Source organism: Pygocentrus nattereri, chromosome 1 (genome assembly GCF_015220715.1).
Source record: "Pygocentrus nattereri isolate fPygNat1 chromosome 1, fPygNat1.pri, whole genome shotgun sequence".
NCBI classification, from domain to species: domain Eukaryota; kingdom Metazoa; phylum Chordata; class Actinopteri; order Characiformes; family Serrasalmidae; genus Pygocentrus; species Pygocentrus nattereri.
The window spans coordinates 11,018,683-11,043,210 of record NC_051211.1 but is presented as its reverse complement, the minus strand read 5'-3'; the positions used below and the strand labels follow the sequence as shown (position 1 = coordinate 11,043,210).

General features: G+C 38.8%; 1 protein-coding gene across 1 annotated transcript in view; it reads left to right on the top strand.

Moving 5' to 3' along the window:
• The first annotated feature begins 11,172 nt into the window (after positions 1-11,172).
• The window catches only part of LOC108429644 (hemicentin-2), a 26,776-nt gene continuing 13,420 nt past the window's right edge, over positions 11,173-24,528 (top strand). Inside the window, exons 1-2 of the mRNA XM_017701533.2 lie at positions 11,173-11,393; positions 22,667-22,762. Coding sequence (XP_017557022.2) covers positions 11,339-11,393; positions 22,667-22,762 — 151 coding nt within the window. The 5' untranslated portion in view covers positions 11,173-11,338. The remainder of the gene's footprint in view (positions 11,394-22,666; positions 22,763-24,528) is intronic.

The window sequence follows — 24,528 nt, the reverse complement described above, 5'->3', positions numbered from 1 at the left end:
TGCGTTTTGTCATTGGCTGCTTCAAATAAGCAATAACATCAATGTGTCTTGTCTAGTTCATTGTTTAGCACTATACAGCAACAAAAATTGTCAGTCTTAATGGAATCATTTGGTGAATCAAATTAACATGGTTTTCCACTTACTCCAGACATGGTTAATCAGCCAAGACATGTTTGGTCTAAAGTTAGCTCTTTTAGTTTAGTGCTGGAATAATGGAGCTGGGGCTAACATTGGTATCAAACACTACCAAAAACTCTGACTACCACAAACATTAGACATCAGCAGTCTCCTAAATCTTTTCTGAAAATGCATGGTTTCATGGTAGAAACAGCTGAATGCTGTTTAAGTGGGTTGAGAGAAATTTTTGGGATGAATTTATGGAGAATATTTGGGTGACTATTGACATCTAGTGTTTGTGGTAGTGGAAGTATTTGGTGCTCATCCAAGACCAAAGTATTAAAACAGAGTGATGCAGATTCATTTTCCAATGAATGTGTCATCTCATTTGGTTTGGGCAGATGTTTTTCCCCTCAATCTTCAGCCTCCTAAAGTGGTGGTTGAATATGGAGCTGCAGCCTCAGTGAACTGTTCCACTACTATTGACCTCATGGGAATGGGCTGGGAGGCCTCTCGGGGACCAGTGGATATAATGCAGCACAAAGTGTATCTCCATGTTATTATTTACAGTTATTTACCTGTTTACATTCATATATTACTTATTTACTCTTAAATATTTCTGTGGATCAAATCCTTTCCTACAGAGACTCCAGAAAGTGTGTCCATCAGCACTGTGGGTCACACTGGGCTGATGATTGAGGGTGGACAGTATGAGCTCCAGTGTGACATTCAGAATGTTGCTCCTGTTGAGTTCCTCACTGTGAGCTGGTTCAAAGGAGACACTGTAGTGGAAAATATTACCTTTACTGACCACATCAAGACTCCAGTGAATCGATCATCTACACTCCAGATCTCCCCCAGCAGAGCTGATGATGGAGCTCACTACAGGTGTGAAGCAGAACTGCATCTGGGACCTGAAGGACCTCAACCTCCTCGTACAGTCACATCAGATCCCCTCAACATTACACTACATTGTAAGTCTTCCACAGATTGTTTAATTTTCTTTACACATAACATACAGACGGGTGACAAAGAAAAGACCACCATAAAGTGACTTAGTAGGACGTTGGGGCACCAGAACACCTTCAGTTCACTTTAGCATAGATTTTACAAGTCTCTGGAACCGTATTGGAGGGATGGATCACTGTTTGTCAACAAGTGGTTTGAGATCTGGTAACTGCAAAGATCTAAGCATATGATTTATATAATTTTTAATGCTTATGAAACCATTCAATGAACCTTGAATTGGGAACTGTCTCCTGGAAGAGACCCTCCTGATCAGGATATGAATGTTTCATTATAGGATGAAGGGTATCAGTCAGAATAATCTCTTTATTTGTAATGACCCCTCTAAGATGACAATTGGACCCAAATGATGCCAGAAAATTTTGGTTTGAAGTGAGATGCTTCATTCTAGAGCAAATTGTTGAGTTAGCATTTTTCACAGTGATGAGGATGGGAACCAGATGTCCAAAGCATTTAATGCCTCTAAAAGCTCCCTCACAGAAGGTTAATACATGGAATGGTTATGAATATGCTACCTGGTGCCTCAGACATTCTTTTACCATAGTTTTGAGATAAAGTTTTGTCTAAAATATAGTTTTTAAAATACATTCATGGCAGTGAGGCACATGAAGGCCGTTCTAAGGCAAAATAGTGGCCAAAGAAAGCTTTCTTTTTTTCAATTTACCACTGTTTTACCAGTGTCAACATTACATATATGAGCTTTTAAGATATGTGTTGTTCAGTGCTCATTTTGGATAGTAAACAAAATGGCTATATGTGCAGTATAGGCATTGGCACCCCGGTTCCTATCACCACCACTGTAAAAAGAAGGTAAGGTAACTTTCTCTGGAACGGTGCATTTCACATCAAACCACACTAAATGATGTTGTTTACATCTCAACCAGTAAATTATGTAGAATTTTTGATCATGGATTTTGAATTATTCGAAAGCTCCTTTAAGTCACTGTCAGATACAGCAAAGGCTCAGCTTTCAGCTTGTTTTGTGCAGTTATGCTGTTTGAGTCACTATCTGTACTTGTTAGACTGTGTAGGGGTTTCACCTTAATTCTGTCTTTGCACCAGAAGATGTTAGAGCAGTAAGCTTCAAGAGCAGTTAGAGACAGAATGTAGTAAGATACATGGCCAATGAGATCATAGCTGGGATTCAAAGTGCCCTGACACTGATTACAATAGACTGAATGAGATGTAAATACATGCTGAGTATTTTCTATCATTGCTGTTTCTGTTCATTTTTGTTTCACATTTTGTTCCGGGGTGTCTAGTAGGCGTCCAACGTGTTTTAGCTCCATACAGAGCCTTTCATTGGAGCCCATGTGGTCTTGCCTGTTTTACCTTGTTCATTTTTTTTGGTCTTCTTTCAGCCTAGGCCCAGTTGCTTAGTCATAGGTTATTTGTGTTTGTTTTTTCATATTGTTTATTCAGGATTTAGTTTACTGTACTAGGGTAAAGCGTTTCAGAAACTCTGTGTCAGGCTTTGTTTTAAGTCTCGTGAGAGTTGCCTCAACTATCGTTTGGTCCACTGCCAGGGGACATGTGCAGGCAGCGCCAGGTGCGCTTAAACTACAGAACAGTGTTTTAATACTTCATTTGGACGGTTTGGAGTAAACCCTGATAATAGAGCTGGAAGAGTAAGCTGCTGTGTGCACGGGGAAGCCCAGATACAGGTATTTGCTGTTTGTTTGCTTATGTTGTGAGCCTGGTCACAATATAAAGTCACCATAAGGCCTGGTTGGCTGGTCTTACAGCATGTGCTTATTAATTACAGCGTGTACCAGTATATTGTAACTGCAGTCCTGTGTATGAAGCTAGTACTCATTGTGGTCCAGACTCAGGTTTCTGCTGTTTTATTGGTTTTGTGCTCCACTGTTACAGTATCAAGTTAGAGTATGCCTGTTTACCTGGTTTTAAAGTGCGCATTTATTGATTACATTGAGTTGCAGTATCCAGTATTGGACAGCAGCCTCAGTAACGAGGGGGGAGTGGAGCCCTTGTTAAGGCAGACGTGTCAGAACTTTTTAGAGGATACAGGAGTGGTATCCTTGGCCAGTGAAAATTAATCACTGTTCTTTCCTTCCATCCATTTTCTAAGCCGCTTCTCCATCAGGGTCGCAGGGCCTATCCCAGCAGTCTTCGGGCGGAAGGCAGGATACACCCTGGACAGGTCGCCAGTCCATCGCAGGGCAGACAGACACAGACAGTCACTCACACCCAGGGGCAATTTAACATGTCCAATTGGCCTGACTGCATGTCTTTGGACTGTGGGAGGAAACCGGAGAACCCGGAGGAAACCCACGCAGACACGGGGAGAACATGCAAACTACACACAGAGAGGACCCTGGTCGCCCGGCCGGGGAATCAAACCCAGGCCCTCCTCGCTGTGAGGCGACAGTGCTACCCACCACGCCACTGTGCTGCCCTTCTTTCCTTCCCTATTTATTTATTTCTTTCTTTCTTTCTTTTAGTCTCTTTTAGAAGCAAGGTTTATTTAAAGATGGGTTTTTATCGAATTAAGAATTGAATGAGTCGAGTGCCAACCTTTATTGTTTTGGCCAGTGACCTGTCTTTTTGTTAATTAGTAGTTCTGAGCCTGGGAGGCCTGGTAGGAAGCGGAAAGCAGTAGTTTACTGTTAGTGTTTATTTATATTTTTCTCAATTTATTTGGTGGTTTTGTTTGATAGGTTTGTGGTGTTTAATTATGTATTGATTTATTTCTTTTATTTATATTTTGTTTCGGTGTGTTTTGTTTGATTTGAGCCCTTAATCATTGTAAATCATTTTTATTTTATTCTGTGGTTGTACTGCTGATTTTCCAGTTATATGGCCATTGATCCTTAAAGGTGTTGTGCTGTAACAGTCGATTCTGGTTTTGGCCTGCTTCTGCTCTGTGTTGTAAATTTTATGAGTTGAGATTTTTCTAATAAATAATATTGTGTGCAATAAAGTCATAATTTTTGTAATTCACCTTTGGTAATCCACCAAATTCTCTTACCAGACCTGAGTGGGAATTAATGGGATTGGTGAACCTCTACAACTACAACCTCTAGGTGGTGTTGTAGCTCATGTTTAACTATTTTGGGACCATTTAAGGGAGGTGTTTGATAGGCCTAGTGGCTGGGGCTTACATATGTTTTTCTGGGTTCTGCCATATTTCTGTTTCCCATTGTATTGGGTGTGCATTCCCTATTTTTGTTGTTGTTGGGTCATTTGCCTCTGTTTTGTATATATTTTGGGGGGAATTCAGGTGTATTGGCTGTATAGCATCCTCTTGAGTCTATTAGCTGGTTGAAAGTGGTTGGTATTCACTTTGATTGTCTTTTCTCTCATAGAGCATCTCAGCATGTGCGGTGTCCTCCCTGTTTGGCTGGTTACTGTCTTGGATGCTTCCTCTTCCCCTCTCTTCTCTCACTCACTTTTCTGCACCTTACTTGCATTGGTAACTTTCGGACTGTTTGAAATCACAAGCATTTTTCCCTGTGTAAGTATGTGGGTGGGTCTGCAGTGACGAGGCAGGAGTTCTCAGAGCGGCCCCTTTTTTACTGATATAAAATAACTACTGTGTCCGAGTCAAGACTAAGACTGGGGCACACTGAGTCTGAGTCAAGACCTAGACTTTTAGTAGTGGACTCTGTGTCAAGACAGAGACCAGGAGTGGCCAAGACCAAGACCGAGACCAGGTTAAGATGAAAGATAAAAATGAAATTTGTTTGTAGTTATTACGTATATTTATATACACACACACATGCGCGCACACACACACGCACGCACACACACATATATAACATTTTCTAGGAGTTCCACCTTAAATGGTGCCTGAGTGTAATGTTCCAGAGTGACCAGATTGTAACTGATTTGATTGTAACATTTAAGGTGGAATGGAAAAATTTAAACAAGAAGCTGGTCTGTGATTTAGACTATCAAACTATCCCACCTGCAGTTTTATGTAGAGCTCTACCTATAAATACATGCTATGGTGGGACATTTCAACAAAGGAGCTCACTTTATCAGAACCCCTGTTAGTCTCACACAGCCGAGTGATGAGCTAAACTGAATAAATAACTTCCCTTATTAACAGTTATAAATATAACAAACTGAAACAAATGATTACTTCCCGTGTCATACCAGCAGAACAGGTGCTAGAATAAAGAATGTTATCACTCGTTTTAACAGAGGTTGAAACTTTCAGTTCATTTGTTTTCCAGCTGCTCAGCTGCTTCAGTCTGTATCCTAGCAATACACCTGCCATGCATTTCAGAGAGTTTAGCTCACAGAGAAAGGACTGCTTAATCTGTTTATTCTATTCTGTTTATAATAATTCAGCCTCGAGTCACCTCACACCGAGGCATCGGACTCGGCTGGTTTCGATAAAAAATTCTGAGGCGAGGAAGAGTCCCGGTGAGGTCGAGACACAGATGAGACCGAGACTGCTCGTTTATGGTCTTGAACACCGGACTCGATTACTACAACACTAGTAACCATTTCCTGTTTTAAGCTTAAACAGCCAGTATGCCTGATCTCTGACTTCTTTGTTAAGGTGCCAACTATATATATATTTGATATATATATATATATATATATATATATACACACAATACACATATATCAAATCTCCTTTCAATATGCTCCTTTTTATGATTTTCATTTATTGTATTAATAAACTGGTGTATGTGCTGTTTTCTTATTCTGACCTATTGAGGTGCATCATGCCTTTGAGGATTATTAAATATTGCCCATCCAACTCAAAACCATGTCTCTGAATATTCTTTTTAAGTGTGGCTGTACTCTTACTGGGTTTTATATGCACAATATTTCCTGTGTTGAAATTTCCCAGGTGGCCTTGTGGGGTTACTGCTTATGTGTCAGTTTAATTTATTAACAATGGCCACATTGAGAGGAAAAAAAAGGGCTGTGGCTTTTGCAACAGGCCACATTTTATGTTTCATTTTTTCCCAATATGTTGTATTCAGCAAATATACAGTAACTTTGCACTAAAATGTGCAGAAGTGTGTTCCCTATAGAGGATGCCATTGTTCTGCACATGAGTGTATATGATACTGTTTAAAAAGTCTATATTGAGAAGTTTATACTGTATATTGAGAACTTACTAACAGATTAATATCAGGCTGTTTGAGTAATAATATTGCAGTATATGAGCTTCTACTGTACTAGGTAAGCTATGATTTTTTAAAATTTGTTTTAGGCAGTTATTTAAAATATCAGTAGTATAAAGTATTTAAATGAAATGTATAGTTGCAGTATTTGTTTCTCAGTGTGAAATAGATCTTCTGTGTGCCCAGTTCTTTTTATCATTATTTTCTTTTTTTTTTTTTATTGCTGATGTTAATATTTTGACTCATAAATTGCAGTCAATTTTTCAGACTACTTAAATATTACTCTGAAATTTATATGCACTTCCAACAGACTTGAGTTTCATTGTGCATACATGGCAAAGATAAACTGATAAAAAACACTGTCCATAAAATATGAGTGCCCTCATTACATGATCAGATATTTACTGTTGAGGTTTCTTACATTCCTGCACATTTCTTAACAAACACCACCCCTACAGTGAAATATGGGGATGGCAGCATCATGTCATGAGGATGCTTTTCCTCTCCACAAACTAGGCATCTTGTTCAAATTGAAGAACAGATGGATGGTGAAAAACACACTGCAGGACAAGCTGTTTAATCTGCAAAAAAAAGCCACACAGGGGCGGCTGACAAAAAAGTTGAATGTTCTACAACGATTAAAGGTATAAGGTATGCTATATGGACAAATGTATTAGGACACCTACACATTACACCCACAGGAGCTTTTATGACATCCCATATTAAATCCATTGACAATAATATTGAGTTGGTCCCCCCTTTGCAACTATAACAGCTTCCAGTCTTCTGGAGTGTGACTGTCTGAACTTTTGCTGATTCATCCAGAAAAGTATTTGTGAGGTCTGACACTGATGTTGGATGAGAGATCCTGGCTCACAATCTCCATTCTAGTTCATCCCAAAGGTGTTCAATGGGCTTAAGGTCAGGTTACTGTGTGGGCCAGTCAAGTTCTTTCATTCTTTTCATGAAATTGAACCCCTGGTTGGATGGTATCTAATTAGCACACACTCTTCCAGCAGAAACCCAGTGCTGCAGAGCACATGCGTGAAGCAAAAACTTTCTGAAATTATCTTTTTTTGTTTTTATTTGATTTATTAGTTTATCTCATGTTTTATCCTGCAAAAAATATTTAGGTATCCAAAAATGTGAAGGCTGCCATATTATTTACCTTTTTAAGTTAAAACACCAAAATTTGATTTTAACGTGTATATAAAAAATCACTCGCTTGAAAAGCAGCCCAAACTGAGCCCAGTGTTGTACATTGTCATGCATCCTGTGAGTGCCTCATTGGATATGAACTCTATTTCCCAGAATCCTATGGGGGAATCACATGACTCCTCACATGACCTGTCAGCAATCTCGTTCACTGGATTACTGATGTGAGACACCTGTGGTGTTGACCATGTGACTGACGTAGTTTAGTATAAGAGCCCAGGCTTTTAGAGTAGAATGTTGTGAGGTATTGCATCCATCCTGTGATCTACTAAGCGTTTACTTTAACTCACCTTCCTGTGTACGACCATTGACCTTGTTTTCTGACTTTGCCCTTTGGATTGTTTACCTGGTTGGTATTTGGTGGTATGTGTGTGATATTGTTTATCTTCTGCCTGATCAGTTTGACCCATGCCTGTTCTGTGACACTGAGATGGGATTGTGTTTATATCAGTAAAGCCTCCTTTGATTTTTATATCTGCGAGCATCTGATTCTGTAAGACTTGTTACATACATCAAAAAATATTTGCCTTTCCTAAAACAGTTCTGTTATGAAATGGGCTGAGTGTCAGATTTCTACGTGTTCAGCCAAAGCCCCTGATCGTCACCTTCAACAAGTTGATGCAAAACAGCAGTTATCAATCAATGCAGGATTTTTGCATGAACCCAACCGACACCTCAACACTCTTCAACACAGAAAACTTAAAAACCTGAACTTAATCAACCTAGGCTAAAGCATAGCCACAGCTGGTAAACCCAAAGACATGGCTGAGATGAAAATACTGAGATGTACACAACATATTTCCCCATCATAGGCAAAAGTGTGCTTGTCCATTTATGTCTTACCTGTGATGACTTGATGCATTGTAGTAATGTTATATGTTTGTTTCTGACCCAAGTCAGCTTATGCAGTAAAAGAACAATGTAAGTACCAAATTTGTGAATTTGCAGAAAACTGATGACAACAGTGTTTAAATTTGTTTTTGACTTTGGATGTTTAGAAAATGACAAAATCTGTGGGATGGATGTTCACTTTTAAAAATGTAAATGTCCCCAGTCACATATTTAAACTGCAACTGGTGCTTCAGATTTAAACACGGGTGCCCTGATAATTAATTGAAGGCTTGGGGCAATGGTGGACAGTAACAGTTGCTAGGCAGTAATTGGAGGACTAAGCAAACATGGAGCATTGTGGAGAGTGTAATGATTTGAGTGGACACAACACAACGGCTTCACTCAGAGAAAACAAATTTCATTATTTTAAAAAATGCAGTTTAAGAAATATTTTGTGCCCATTTGATTGGGTAGGCCTGTGATCTGTAAAGACCAACCTAGGCCTACTGGTGCGTACGCCACTGATATAAGGAATAATGGACTGGCCACACCGGAGTCCATATTTGAGTCCAGATATCACTGAATGTGTTTGAGACTTGGCAAAGAGTGGACACAATACCAAAAAAAAATTATATTTAATTTTCCTGAAATTTACTGTTAAATATGTTTTTGGCTTAAAAAAAATAGAAAGGTAACGCTGGAACTAGATGGCCATTTGGGTGGTCTCTGACTTTTGTACAGAGATGTACAAGTTGGCATTTTTATTTATGACTTTCAGTTGTGTAAGTTGAGCTGCAGTGCTTAGAAGTGAAGGACTGTTTCTGTAAGAGTTTCAAACAGTTCTAGAGGGTCTCAGCACAGATAAAGATGGATGTTCTCTACTGAGCATTAGTTTTAGCCCAGAGCAAACCATCTCTAAGATGGTAATATTGATGATTTCTGTGATTCATGATCATCTCAGAAAATGAGAGCAAAGTGCCATTTATCAGCACATTATTCACTTTTAAGTGACAGTTCAGCAAATAATGAAATTTACAAAATTAGCTCCCTTTACCCCAAATGTAGCCAGGCAGCCCAGACAAGTTCTGTGCCTGAACTTTGCGTCTTCAGTTTTATGCTGTGGCTAATGTAGCTAAGAAGTAATGAAAGTGTGTACCCAATTAGCAGGAGTGTTTGTCTGGGTTTAATTGTTGTGTGCTGTCTATTACTCAATTGACCTCTAGTGGTTAATTTTTCATAGCAGTTTGCATTAAGTTTGTACCTTTAGAGTTGATCTAGTTCAGACCAGTGTTGCCAACTTAGTGGCTTTGTCGCTATATTTAGCGACTTTTTACACCCCTGTAGCTACTAGCGACAAATCTAGCAACTTTTTCTGGTGTTATTGGAGACTTTTGGAAACTATGAGGTGAACACACATGTTCTTCAGTTACTGTCCTCAGCGAGCAGTGGGTCCCACAGTGGGTCCCACAGCTCTCAGTCAGTGGAGACCCACGCCGCTCCACGGCCACACAGTGTGAAAGAATTTATTAACTCTATCCCTCAACCCTAATACTAAACCTACCCTTAACTTCAAGGCAAACCCTACACCTACTCCTAACCCTAACCATACAGATGATCGCCAGGATGTTTTTAAATGATTTAGATAGCTGTAGAGCATCTATAGCAGGGGTCTCAAACTCGCGGCCCGCGGGCCAACTGCGGCCCTCGGGACGATAGTTTGTGGCCCCGCCTTAATATGAAAGTTTAATGTTAGCGCGGCCCGCGAGTTTGATATGATTGGCACTTTTCAGTGTTGTGTGCGGAGCTGAACGAACCTACCAATCACGGTGGGATATATTCAGGGTGCGATTTGCCGGTGGGGATGGTGGGGACTTTCCCCCCCTCTGGTTTACACGTCCCACCCTCTGCTGAATTATTTTTATCCTCCTATGATCTGTGCATCGGCGCTTGTATAGCCGGGTCAGTGTCTCATCACAGAGCACCATGCACAGCGTTGCGTGCGCGTATTCAGACAGGAACAGGGAAACCGCTGAGGTGTGTTGCTGTGGGCGTGTCTGTACCTGCTGAATGTAACCGCCGTGAAACAACCAGGAAACTTTTTATTTCTCTGATTAATAACTGCTTTATCGAGGCCGGCGCTCTCTCTCTCTCTGTTGTTACTCTATGTCTCTCTACCAAAGCACTCTCTCTCTCTCTCAAATAAAACTTTCGGCCCGAATTCAATTTTCCCTCTATTGATGTAAACAACGTGAAGTGAGGAGAGAGAGACGGGCGGCGGCTCCTTCCCGACCCAGGGCTTCTCTCTCCCTCCGATCCGCCGGAATAGAGAAGCACCGTCTCGGTGTTCCGAGTTCCTCAAAATAGGATCTATATCATGAATTAAAATTGTATTTTTAAAATTGTATTTTATTTAAAAACTATATTTTTTATTTTTTAAGTTCACGTTCTAACTTAAACTGTGGTGTTTTTCACAAATTTAACAATTTAAAAAAAAAAAAGAACTGTTAATACAGACATTTGAATCTGAATAAGAATAATTACATTTCTCTAGTCAGCAACCATATGTGGTTTCTTCAGTGTTCTATATCTGCTGCTAAAACCTGATGAGGCCCAGCCTCACCCAGACTCTACCTCCAGCGGCCCCCGGGTAAATTGAGTTTGAGACCCCTGATCTATAGGGTACCATCCAAATAAAGTGTGACCCTTGTTTGTAAACATTCATTATCTGCTTGTTATAAAACATTGTTTTTATTTATGCTGAAAAAACAATGATGCTTTTATGAATGGGAGGGTGCTATACGCTTGAACAACAGTTCCTTCCTCAAGGCAGACTCATAATATAACAGGATTTCCTGTTTAGTTGCTTAGAATCGTCCTAGAAGCAGACGCTACTTCACACTTTGCGCGATTCAAGAAGTAGAAACTACGCCTTTTGACAGAATCAGATCTGAAGGCTTTTAGCAGAATCACTTCCCTTCTTTCAGCATCATTCACCATCATACACCGTTGTCATTGCTGCAGTCTTCAGGGCAGGACGGGCCATGCTGCTGTTTCCAAAACTGGCGGGCCTGGTGCTGATTGTGCTCATAAATGGCGGTAAGTTTTCAACTTTTACATCTGTGAAGATGGCTGATGTCCTTCTTGGCCGGCTGATGACCACGCTTTTAGAGCATCGCCCTTTTGGTGCATTCTCTACACTGAGATGTCGCAGTTAAGATGAAAGGTGTACTTTCAAGTTGTCCACTTTCACTTTTACTTTTAAACTCCACTTAATTCTGTAAAACTTTGCTTATTTGCTGTTTTCAGTTTATTCATGCAGGTACATGTGGTTTGAGATGTACAGCCGTATTCACATGTTTGAACGCCCCTGGTCAAATGACCTGTTTTGTTGATTTTCTAAGTAAAAACACATTTAAGTTTAGCGAACATCCCTGCACACTGTAATGCACAATTTTTTTTTGCAATTGGTTGCTGAATTTAACATAATGGAAAAAGCAGTTTGTGCGGCACATTGTACTCAGTCGTGTGATGAAGTAAGTACACCCCATGCAAAATATTCAATATATTTGAATACTATACATGCAATATATCGCTGCTTTCTGAAGAAAACCTTGTATCTCCATTTTTATTTTTCTGTTTTTGACATAGTCTGAAAATGCCAGTTGCTCTATACATTGTACACAAATTTCATGATGATTGGACTAAAAGAAATGGCCCAAAACACTTGGGGGAAAAGTCTGGTTTCTTTGACTTACATTAAAAGTAAAATAGGTTTTTTACTTCTCCTGGAAAATGACCATTTTGGAGATTTGGAGATTTGGAGAAAACAAGGTTTTATTCTGACAACAGCGATATATTTATATACATATTCGTTTAAACAGTGCTGATAGACAAGGTCATATTATTTAGCAAGTGGCACAGAATTAACATTTTTGTCATTTATGTATTGAAATAAACAGCAAAGCAGTTTTCTTATGTGAAAAAAGTAGGTACACCCTCACATTTATCACAAATTCAAATGTGTCAGCGTGAAATCAGTTACACCCACTGAGGTGCTAATGATTAGAAAACTGTTAGAGAATATCTTGGAGGAACTTGTACAATCCCATTTCATTGGGAGGCTAAATTGGGGGCAGTCGTGGGCTGGAGGTTAGGGATCTGGCCCTCTGACCGGAAGGTTGCCGATTTGATCCCCAGGGCCGACAATCCATGACTGAGGTGTCCTTGAGCAAGACACCTAACCCCCAACTGCTCCCCAGGTGCTGTGGATAGGGCTGCCCACCGCTCCGGGCAAGTGTGCTCACTGCCCCATAGTGTGTGTGTGTTCACTAGTGTGTATGTGGTGTTTCACTTCATGGATGGGTTAAATGCGGAGGTGGAATTTCCCTGTTTGTGGGATCAAAAAGCATCACTTAAATGAAAATAGAATGCAATGATATGCAAATCAGTTAAACCATATTTTAAAAGGGAAATACTACAAAGACAACATATCAAATGTTTAAATGGAAATTTTATTGTTTTTTTATGCCCATTTTGAATTTGATGCCAGCAACACGTTCCAAAAAAGTTTGGGCGGAGGCATGTTTACCACTGCGGTTCATCACCTCTTCTTTTAACAACACTCTGTAAACATTTGGGAACTGAGACCAGTTGCTGTAGTTTTGAGAGTGAAATGTTTTCCTGTTCTTGTTTGATACAAGATTTGAGTTGCTCAACAGTTCAGGGTCTACTTTGTTCTATTTTTCATTTCATAATGTCCCAGATGTTTTCAGTGGTGACAGGTCTGGACTGCAGGCAGTTTAGTACCCAGACTGGTTTAATACAGAGCCACGCTGTTGTAAGACATGCAGAATGTGGTATGAAGTTGTCTCAATGGAATAATCAAGGCCTTCACTGAAAAAGACGGCATCTGGATGGCAGCATATTTTGCCAAACTATGTATATTAATGGTGCCACAGACGTGCACATCACCCATGCCACAAGCACTAGTGCAACCCTGTACCATCATGAATTTTGGCTTTTGAACTGTGCACTGCTTACAAGCTGAATGGTCTTTAGCCCAGAGGACACAGTTTCCATGATTTTCAAGAAGAATTTCAAATGTTGATTCGTCAAACCACAGGACACTTTTCCACTTCCCCTCAGTCCATTTTAAATGAGCTCGGGCCCAGAAAAGGTGGCAGCATTTCTGGATCTTTTTTATATTTGGTTTCATCTTTGCATTTTAGAGTTCTAACTTGCATTTGTGGATGTTGTGTTCACAGACAGTGGTTTTCAGAAGTGCTTCTGAGCTCATTCAATGATTTCCACTATAGAATCCAGTGCTGCCTGAGGGCCTGAAGATCACAACCAGCAAATATTGCTGTTTGGCCTTGTCCCTTGCATAAAGGGATTTCTCCAGATTCTCTGAATCTTTTAATGTTATTATGCACTCTAGATGGTGAAAAGCAAAATCTCTTTGCTATTTTACATTGAGAAATGTTATTCTTGAATTGCACTTGTCTGTGCAGTCTATCACAGAGTGGTGAACCCCACCCTTATCTTTCTGAAAGACTCAGCCTCTCTGAGATGCTTTTTTATATGTTACAGACCTGTCATCAGTGTTTTTTTTTTTTACTGTTACAAAACTTTACCAGCCTTTTTTTACCCCCGTCTCAACTTTTTTGGAATGTGTTGTTGGCATCAAATTCAAAATGTGCATATATTTTTTCAAAAAAACAAGACAGTTTCTCAGTTTCAACATTTGATATGTTGCCTTTGTACTATTTTTAAGTTAATATAGGGTTTAAATGATTTGTACATAATTGCATTTTGTTTTTATTTACATTTTGCACAGCGCCCCACCTTTGTGGAAGTGGGGTATTTTTTTAAGCCTCAAATTTCTGGTCTGGTTTGGTCTTCATTATTGGAGTGTGTGGTAAGAGCTGAGGCTTTCAGACAGAAAATTATAGATGCCTGTGAGTGTGGTACGGGTTTAGGACGTTTTAGAAAGTCAAAATATTAGAGATCAATCATGCCACTGTCCACAGGATCATCTGCAAGTGGAAAAATATTGAAAACCACTGCCAACTTGCAAATTTATCCCAAATTTAATTTGAACATCACATGCTAAAAGAAGTCTCTAAGCACCACATAATGTTATCACAGGATGTGCAGGTAGCTCTTGCCACTGTTGATGTAAAAGTGCATTTAGCTACCGTTAAAAAAAGACTGCACAAATTTGGCCTTCTTGGAAGGTGTGACAGGAAGACGTCCTTGCCTTCTAAAAAGAACACTGGAGCAAGACACAGTTTGCTAATGAATATGTAGGCAAGGACCAGGACTTCTGGAACAATGTGCTAGGGACAGAAAATTCAAAAATAGGGTTTTTTAGCCATAGTACCAGGAGCCATGATAGGCAAAAACCAAAGACAGCATTTGATCAGAATAACGTCATACCAGCAGTAAGGCGTGGTGGTGGAGATATGGTTTGGAGCTGCTTTGCTACCCCTGGCCAACTTGCAATCATAGAATTGACTATGAAATCTCTTTGATACCAGAAAGTGCTTGAGTAGAATGTGAGACCATCTATAAAAAAGATGAAGCTGAAGAAATGAACCTTCCAACAGGATAATGATCCCAAACACACAAGTAAATTCACCAAGGAATGGCCCAAAAGGGCTGTGGAAAGGCCTAGTCAAAGCCCAGATCTGAATCCCATTGAAATGCTTTGGAATGGCTCAAACATTGCATAGTTGATAGGATGAAACTCCCAGAATGGGCAAAAAATTCTCTTGGGGTATGTTGAAACTGATAGATAGTTATAAGAAATGGCTATATGAACTTGTTTCCACCAAATGGGGCCGTACCAGTTACTGAAGTCAGGAGTGGACTTCACAGTTATTATTATTTTTGAAATGAGTGACTGCAAAGTCAAATTCCCAGTTTTTTTGTTCTATCACATAACATATGTACATGCGGTTGAAGTGAAGATTGATTACTTCTGTGTTCCCGTGTAATAGAAAAAGAAACATTTAATGGGGTGTTCTTACTTCCTCACTTACCCCACCAGTTAAACAGAAATGTTTGTGTGTAGTTGCCATGAACTTTATCAGTAATCGAGAATGAGGACATGGAAAAACTACCATGGCAACGCAAAACAAGTAGATCTAAACACATGCACAGTGCGTGCTTTCTGAGGTGCGGTAGGTGATACTTTCAGTATGAAGCAACACTGCTAAACCAGCACTTTTAACCACCAACGGATTCACACACACTGTGGCTGTAACTCCTCCTCATAATATGCCACTCAGCACAGAACACCCAGAATATTCCTCTGTTTAGTGCTTCTGTATTCTGTATCAGTTACAGTTCACCACAGTTTGGGCCTTACAAACAACAAACACAAAATGTCTGAGAAAATGAGGCCATTCATTACTTGACCCCAGCCACAGTGAGGTGAAACCAGTGCTCGCTTCAAATCTGCACAAATAAGGTCTTAGAAATACTTTCATATCGCTGCTGTCAGATTAAAATCTTGCATAATTGAAGATATGTAAAGTAAAAAAAAATGATAGAGAAAAAAGACTCTGAATTTAACATATTTAAGTGTAAAGGTTGCACACAAACAAATGACATTCACTATACCAGTTCTACAAAATGTACATACGCTAAAAATATTATGCAAATTGCAAAATTGCACCTTGAGTCATTACAGTCGAATGCAAAAGTTTGGACACCACCAATCGGATAATGTTTCGTTGACTTTATATGTGAAAATAAGCAGCACAGTATTAACTGTAGTTATCATACAACAGCTGGTTTGGCTGATCAGTGCTTCATTATGTTAAATCAGCTGCCATGGACAAAGCCATGTGATGGCCGGGGGCCTTGAGGACCAGGCCTGTATTTTTCTTACCAGCACACAAGATATATAAAGGACCAGATTTGCCAAAATGAAAAATGAATAAAATTTAAAACAAACGGCTCAGTAAATGAATTAATAAAAAATTAAATAAAGTATATATTGCTGACCGCTGGGATATGCTCCGGCACCCCCCGTGACCCTGAGGGAGAAGCGGCTTAGAAAATGTGTGTGTGTGTTTTGCTTATTTGAATTGTAATTATACAAATATTTCCTTTTTCTGCAGTTATATATTTCTCAGTTACATATTTCTGTATTATTAATCTTTTTTATTAATGCCGGCAAGCCTATAATTTTTTGTGTCTACATATAGCTTTTTTATTGATTTGTGTATATATTTTAATTACTAAATTAATTAATCAATGAATTGTTTCCATTAATGACTTGTTTGCATTCATTTGTTTATTTTTGTGTTTATTTTTCATTTATATGATACTGAGGGGGTGTATTTTTCATGGTCAGGCTTAGCAATCAAGCCCAGGAGGAGAAGAGTTGATTAAAGTTCTTTTACCAACCTTAGCAGACAAACAAACCTGCTGATGTATATCATTTTCAATGGCTTCCACAGTCAGTATATGAGAAGTGTGCCAAAATGTCTGGGTGGGATCTGAATTTTGCAGAAGCAGATACTGAAGCACCTCCTCCAGATTTCTGAACGCTACATGGTCGACCTCTGTATCAGCAGATGTAACTAAATGGAACAAACTGTCCTCCACAGCCTCCGAGTGGAGGAGTAAATAATCCAGACCTGCGTTTTCAGGCAGATCAGCTGAGACTCCCACTGAGACAGCCACTACTGTACTGTCTTGTCCTTAGTTACCACTCATAGAGCAAGACATTAACAGTGGATCTACAGAATCTGATATCGATCAACCAACAAGAATATTAAGACGCAGTGACATCACTGATTGACAGCCTGTTTATAGGGTAATAAATACATATAAAAATGAATAATTATGAAATAAATGACAAAAATAATACTAAAATAAGAAACGTATAAATAAATACAAAACTTTGTGAGGATTTTTTGACAGATCTGGTCCACAAGACAGATGTTTGTTTGCATTTATGCTGATGTTACATCAATTTTACACGCAGAAAAGCAACTTCTGCTCAGATAGAAGGTTTTAAACAATTTGAGCTTTTCTGAGACATAAAACAGTCGTCAGAAGAGAAATTCTAGTGTTATTATCAGAGGTGGGGAGATCAGGGAGGTTGTGATATGGAGAAAGTTGGAACATCCCCAGCTTTATTAACAACAAGCTACAGGGGTGATATCAGTACTGTGCTCCTCCGTGGGCTGACAGTAGAAGTTGACATGTTTATATTATATATACATTCATATACAGTGGTGCTGCCCCGGCCAATTGGGAGAGCAGAGATGAGCATGTAGAGGACTCGCAGAACGCTTTGTGCCTTTCCTCTGACTTTGTTTAGTGGCTTAGTGTAAATTTAATGGGTTGGGTGTTTTTGATATGTTGTAATATGACTACATACACTCCTGTGCAAAAACATTGAGCCAAGCCCAAAATGACATAACGTTAAGCTTTAAATGGCGTCAACAAGTTAATCAGCCAGTAAATCTACAAAATCTAAACAAACAGATGAAGTAAGTCAGTGCAGGATAGCCTGGCTCTTTACTTTCTTTAAATGTTGAAGTCAATCTTGCAGACAGCCTTTTACAGAAACAAGAGTCAATATTGCTCCACTCAGCGCTGATGGCTTCAAACAGCTGAAAAACATGCCAAGCTAGTTTGTGTTTAATGGGAGACCAAATATTCTCCACTGAGTTTAAATGGGTTTAAATCTGGGCTCTGAAGAGGCCAAAACCATCAATAAAATTTAGGAGTGGGGGGAAAATCAGTGTGATATTTTGCATGGAAATGTTGTATTAATGCACTGATGCAAAGTATAAATATTTCATTATATAAATTGCAAATACAAATGAATCTTTTTGGTTCTAGACTAATGGAATCAAATATCTGGTGAGGTCAGCAGAGGTGGCACACCACCACCATGTCAGTGTTACTGCAGTGCTGAGAATGATCCACCATCCAAATAGTATCTGCTCTGTGAGGGTCCATGGGGGGTACTGACCACTAAGGAACAGGCTAAAAGACAGATGGACTACAGTCTGTAAATATAGAAGTCCAAAGTGCACCTATACAGTAAGTGGAGCTGTTAAAATGGACAATGAGAGTAGAAATAAGGAGGTGGTCATGATTTTATGCCCGATATATATATGTGTGTGTGAGCACACGTGTGTGTGTGTGTGTGTGTGTGTGTGTGTGTGTGTGTGTGTGTATATATATATATATATATATATATATATATATATGAGCTGCAGCCGAGGCTGATGTCACAAATTAAACTAAATACTGACCAAACAGCTTAAATCTTTTCTGATGCAGCCCATCCCAAAAATTTCTCTCAACCCCCTCAAACCGCATTTAGGTCTTCATCAAGGTGGTGCAGACTTCTTGTGGTTTAGCGCTCAGTGTGACTTACTATGAACTTCACCGCAATGCACAGCCGAGTCAGACAACACCAGGGGTAGTAAAGCATACACAAAGTAAGACTGATCTTGGACCAGAGTCCTCTGTATGTCACAAATCCTGATTCTAGATCTGCTCTCCTGTCCCTGAGCTGGTTTGTCGTTTCACACCTCTCTGCCCGCAGTTTTATTCCTTTGTGTAGTTCACAGTAAAGTCCTACTGTCACACTAAGCCATAACAAGTCTGCACCACCTCAATGAAGACTTGGATGCGGTTTGACTGGGGTGAAAGACAGTTTGCTAATGTTTTTTCTTAAACAATTTGTACTCTTAGGGTGACTATTCGTTTCTAATTTTTGTTAGCAACGTTAGAAAAGTTCCAAAACTAAAGGAAAATTTGGATGTCAAGTGTGTTTTGGCTGACTGACCACATTTAGGGTAAGTTATTAATTCAGTTATTTAAAATTTTTTTTAAATATTTTAAATATATAATTTTTTTTTGCTTTTTTGGAGCTACAAGGCTGTTCTGAAAAAAAACTAGAAGTCAGTAATCACTCAATTAGTTTTGATTTCCTTCAAAATGCCTCCATGTCTTCTTTAAGGTCGTGCAGACCTGTCAATGCGGTTTAGGGCACAGCATGACTTTGTGAACTATTAAAGCTTTGCCGTGTAGCTGAATAGAGGAGGCAGTCTCTTTGGACAACAGATGAGCCAAAATTTGACTTGATTTCTGTTGTAACCATTGTCCATTTTATCAACTTACTATATAGCTGCACTTTGTAGTTCTACAGTTACAGACTGTAGTCCATCTGTTTCTCTGATACTTTGTTAGCCCCCTTTTACCCTGTTCTTCAGTGGTCAGGACCCCCATGGACCCTCACAGAGCAGGTACTATTTGGGTGGTGGATCATTCTCAGCCCTGCAATAACACTGATGTAGTGGTGGTGTGTTAGTGTGTGTTGTGCAGGTACGAGTGAATCAGACACAGCAGTCCTGCTGGAGTTTTTCAATACTGTGTCCACTCACTGTCCAGTCTATTAGACACCCGTACCTTGTCAGTCCACCTTGTAGATGTAAAGTCAGAGACAATAGATTTACATTTACATTTATGGCATTTAGCAGACGCTCTTATCCAGAGCGACTTACAAAAGTGCTTGTCATTACTTCAGAATATCTCATGTTAATAAAGGTCGACATAATTTTAAAGAGCTTTGCTCTAAATTGCTACCTGAAGTTATCTATGCATTGAGACCTAAACAAATACAACAAGTAGAAAAATACCTACAACTCAACACAGAGTCTACACAACACTAAACCTGCTGAAAAAAAGTTTGTAATACAGTGAACAATAAAAGAGGTGAAGATCTTTAATAGACAGTGTTAGTGATTAGATAAGTGTAGTGTACAGAGATGGGTCTTCAGACGTCGCTTAAAGACAGCAAGTGATTCTGCTGTTCGGACACTTAGGGGAAGTTCATTCCACCACCTTGGTGCCAGGACAGAGAACAGTCTGGAGGCATGTTTTCCTTGTGATCTGCAAGATGGTGGGTCAAGTCGAGCCGTACTTGAAGCACGAAGGTCTCTGGGTACGGATCTAGCTTTCACCATTGATCTCAAGTAGGAAGGAGCTGGACCATTTTTGGCTTTGTAGGCCAACATCAGGGTTTTATATCTGATGCGAGCTGCTACAGGAAGCCAATGAAGGGAACGCAGCAGTGGAGTGACATGGCTGAATTTAGGAAGGTTGAAGACAAGTCGAGCTGCAGCATTAGCTCACAATAGCTCATCTGCTGCTGCACAGTTTGTGTTGGTCATCCTCTTGTCCTTCATCAGTGGTCACAGGACGCTGTTGGCTAAATTCCAGCAGCACTACTGTATCTGATCCACTCGTACCAGTACAACACAACGAGCAAGCAAGCAAAGTTTAATTATATAGAGCTTTTTACAACAGGCGTTGTCACAAAGCAGTTTTACAGAAAAATCAGTATTACATCCATCCATCCATCCATCCATTTTCTAAGCCGCTTCTCCATCAGGGTCGCGGATCAGTATTACAGAAAGGGAAAAAAAAGAAAAGAGAAAATTCGGGTTCAAGACCCCATGAGCAAGCCAGTGGCGACAGTGGCAAGGAAAAACTCCCTAAGAGAAAGAGGAAGAAACCTTGAGAGATTCCAGGACTCAGAAGGGGAGCCCATCCTCCTCTGATCAACACCGGTTAGAAAACATTGTTAGTATTATAGTACAAAGCAGGAAAAACAGGTGAGGCAGCGGTTGACTTGATTAGTTTACAATTAGCAGTGGCAGCAGCAGCATCTGAGGGTGAGGATGCACGGTGTTGTACAGCAAGAAGCTCAGTGGTGGTCAAACCGGTCCAGAAGGCTGGTGAGCAGTGGCACCCAATCAAGCCAGAAGAGGCAACAGCATCAGACGCACAGGGTGGGCATCTATTCAATTCGGCAAAGAAAGGAACAAAACACAGAGTCAGTTCTGTAATGAGTGACTGATCACCAATTACAGTGTTAACAGAGCAGCAGAGACTCCAGCAGGTCTAGATCTGTCAGGGAAGACTAATCACCAAAGGCTCGACTATACAAGGTAGTTTTTAGCCTAGACTTAAAGACTGAGACTGAGTCCCAAACATTAACAGGAAGATTATTTCAAAGCTTGTTTGGCTTTGTGTCAGAAAGCTCTCCCCTCTGATGCAGCTTTATTAATTCTAGGTACCAGTAGTAAGCCAGCATCTTGGGATCTAAGTAGGTGTGATGGTTCATAGTAGGAGAGAAGTTCACTCAGGTACTGAGGGGTGAATCTGTTTAGAGCTTTATAGGTCAGTAATAGAATTTTAGAACACACACACACACACACACACACATTTTCTAAGCCGCTTCTCCATCAGAGTCGCGGGTGGTGCTAGAGCCTATCCCAGCAGTCATTGGGCAGAAGGCAGGATACACCCTGGACAGGTCACCAGTCCATCACAGGGCAGACAATAATTTTAGAATAGAATTTTATAATCAATGGGAAATTTAACTGGTAACCAGTGTAGGGTTGATAAAACTGGGCTGACATGGTCAAAGTTTCTGGTACTTGTGAGACTCTGGCTCGAGTTTTGGACTAGCTGAAGCTTATTGAGGCTTTTGCTGGGACATCCAGACAGCAGGGCATTACAGTGATCCAGCCTTGAAGCAATAAATGCATGAACTAGCTTTTCTGCATCCTGTAGAAATAATGCATTTCTTAATTTAGTAATATTGCAGAGATGCAGGAAGGCTGTGGGGAGTGGCTTCATTTAGACTAAGGTACAAGCAAGGAGGTCATAATGTTATACCTGATCAGTGTATGTGCACATGATGCGTGTCTTAGTCTGCATAGAGGTGGAAACTGGCCCAAAAAATCTCCTCAACCTCCTCCTACAGTCACATCAGGTCCTCTCAACATTACTGTCACAGTGGTGCAGCATATGATGTACCATTGTATCAAAAATCAAGTTTAAATTGTAAAATGTTCATTCTAATTGTAGTCTTGTTTTTTCTTGGCTGTCAAAACTGATTAACATCCATCAAGAATGGAGACTGATATTACACGTCTGCTTTATTCTGCTTTAACATACCAACTTCAACTCAGGATGGGCTTGTTAACTGGCTGATGAGTTGAATAATTTTGAAATAGCAAATAAAAGGGCTACATTAAGACTCCTGGTTCCTATCACCACCACTGTAAAGAAATCTGAGTCAGTACATTTCTCTACAGTGAACCATTGAACATCAATCAGCTCTGAACGACTTTGACATCTCAGCAAATAAATTATGCTTAGTTTTTAAATATTAGTCTTTGAAAATTCCCCTTTCACTGCGGTTGTTAAGCATAATCACAAAATATTACAAACACAAGTGTAATAAATGTGAAACCATGTAGCAGGTAATGCAGCAAATGATGAAAAAAGCACTTGTTGCCTATTTTCTCTTTGTGCAGAGACTCCAGACAGCACTGTGGGTCAGACTGTGGGACCAGACGGACCTCAGCCTCCTCCTACAGTCACATCAGATCCCCTCGACATTACTGTGCATGGTAAGTTTATACTATTTTGGCAAAAAACTCATAATATTTAGAAAAAATATTTTGAGAAAAAAAGTCTGACTACTTTTAGAAAAACATCTTACTATTTGATAAAAATATCGTAATCCTTAAAAAAAAAAATGTAATACTCAAGAAAAAAGTTGTAATACTTTGAGAAAAAAGTCATACTAATTAGAGAAAAAAGTCATAATACTGAGCGAAAAAAGTCATACTATTTAAAGAAAAATGTCATACTCTTTAGAGAAAAAAAGTCATAATACTGAGCGAAAAAAGTCATACTATTTAGAGAAAAAAGTCATACTATTTAGAGAAAAAAGTACTACTATTTAGAGAAAAAAGTCATAATACTGAGCGAAAAAAGTCATACTATTTAGAGAAAAAAGTCATAATACTGAGCGAAAAAAGTCATACTATTTAGAGAAAAAAGTCCTACTATTTAGAGAAAAAAGTCCTACTATTTAGAGAAAAAAGTCATAATACTGAGCTAAAAAAGTCATAATATTTAGCGACAAAAGTCATAGTATTTAGAGAAAAAAGTCATAATACTGAGCGAAAAAAGTCATACTATTTAGAGAAAAAAGTCATAATACTGAGCTAAAAAAGTCATAATATTTAGCGACAAAAGTCATAGTATTTAGAGAAAAAAGTCATACTATTTAGAGAAGAAAGTCATACTATTTAGAGAAAAAAGTCATAATATTTAGCGACAAAAGTCATACTCTTTAGAGAAAAAAGTCATACTATTTAGAGAAAAAAGTCATAATACTGAGCTAAAAAAGTCATAATATTTAGCGACAAAAGTCATAGTATTTAGAGAAAAAAGTCATACTATTTAGAGAAGAAAAGTCATAATATTTAGAGAAAAAAGTCATAATATTTAGCGACAAAAGTCATACTCTTTAGAGAAAAAAGTCATACTATTTAGAGAAAAAAGTCATTCTATTTAGAGAAAAAAGTCATACTATTTAGAGAAAAAAGTCATACTAATTAGAGAAAAAAGTCATAATACTGAGCGAAAAAAGTCATACTATTTAAAGAAAAAAGTCATACTATTTAGAGAAAAAAGTCATACTATTTAGAGAAGAAAAGTCATAATATTTAGAGAAAAAAGTCATAATATTTAGCGACAAAAGTCATAGTATTTAGAGAAAAAAGTCATACTATTTAGAGAAAAAAGTCATACTATTTAGAGAAAAAAGTACTACTATTTAGAGAAAAAAGTCATAATACTGAGCGAAAAAAGTCATACTATTTAGAGAAAAAAGTCATACTATTTAGAGAAAAATGTCATAATACTGAGCGAAAAAAGTCATACTATTTAGAGAAAAAAGTCATAATACTGAGCGAAAAAAGTCATACTATTTAGAGAAAAAAGTCATACTATTTAGAGAAAAAAGTCCTACTATTTAGAGAAAAAAGTCATAATACTGAGCGAAAAGTCATACTATTTAGAGAAAAAAGTCATAATACTGAGCGAAAAAAGTCATAATATTTAGCGACAAAAGTCATAGTATTTAGAGAAAAAAGTCATACTATTTAGAGAAGAAAGTCATACTATTTAGAGAAGAAAAGTCATAATATTTAGAGAAAAAAGTCATAATATTTAGCGACAAAAGTCATACTCTTTAGAGAAAAAAGTCATACTATTTAGAGAAAAAAGTCATTCTATTTAGAGAAAAAAGTCATACTATTTAGAGAAAAAAGTCATACTAATTAGAGAAAAAAGTCATAATACTGAGCGAAAAAAGTCATACTAT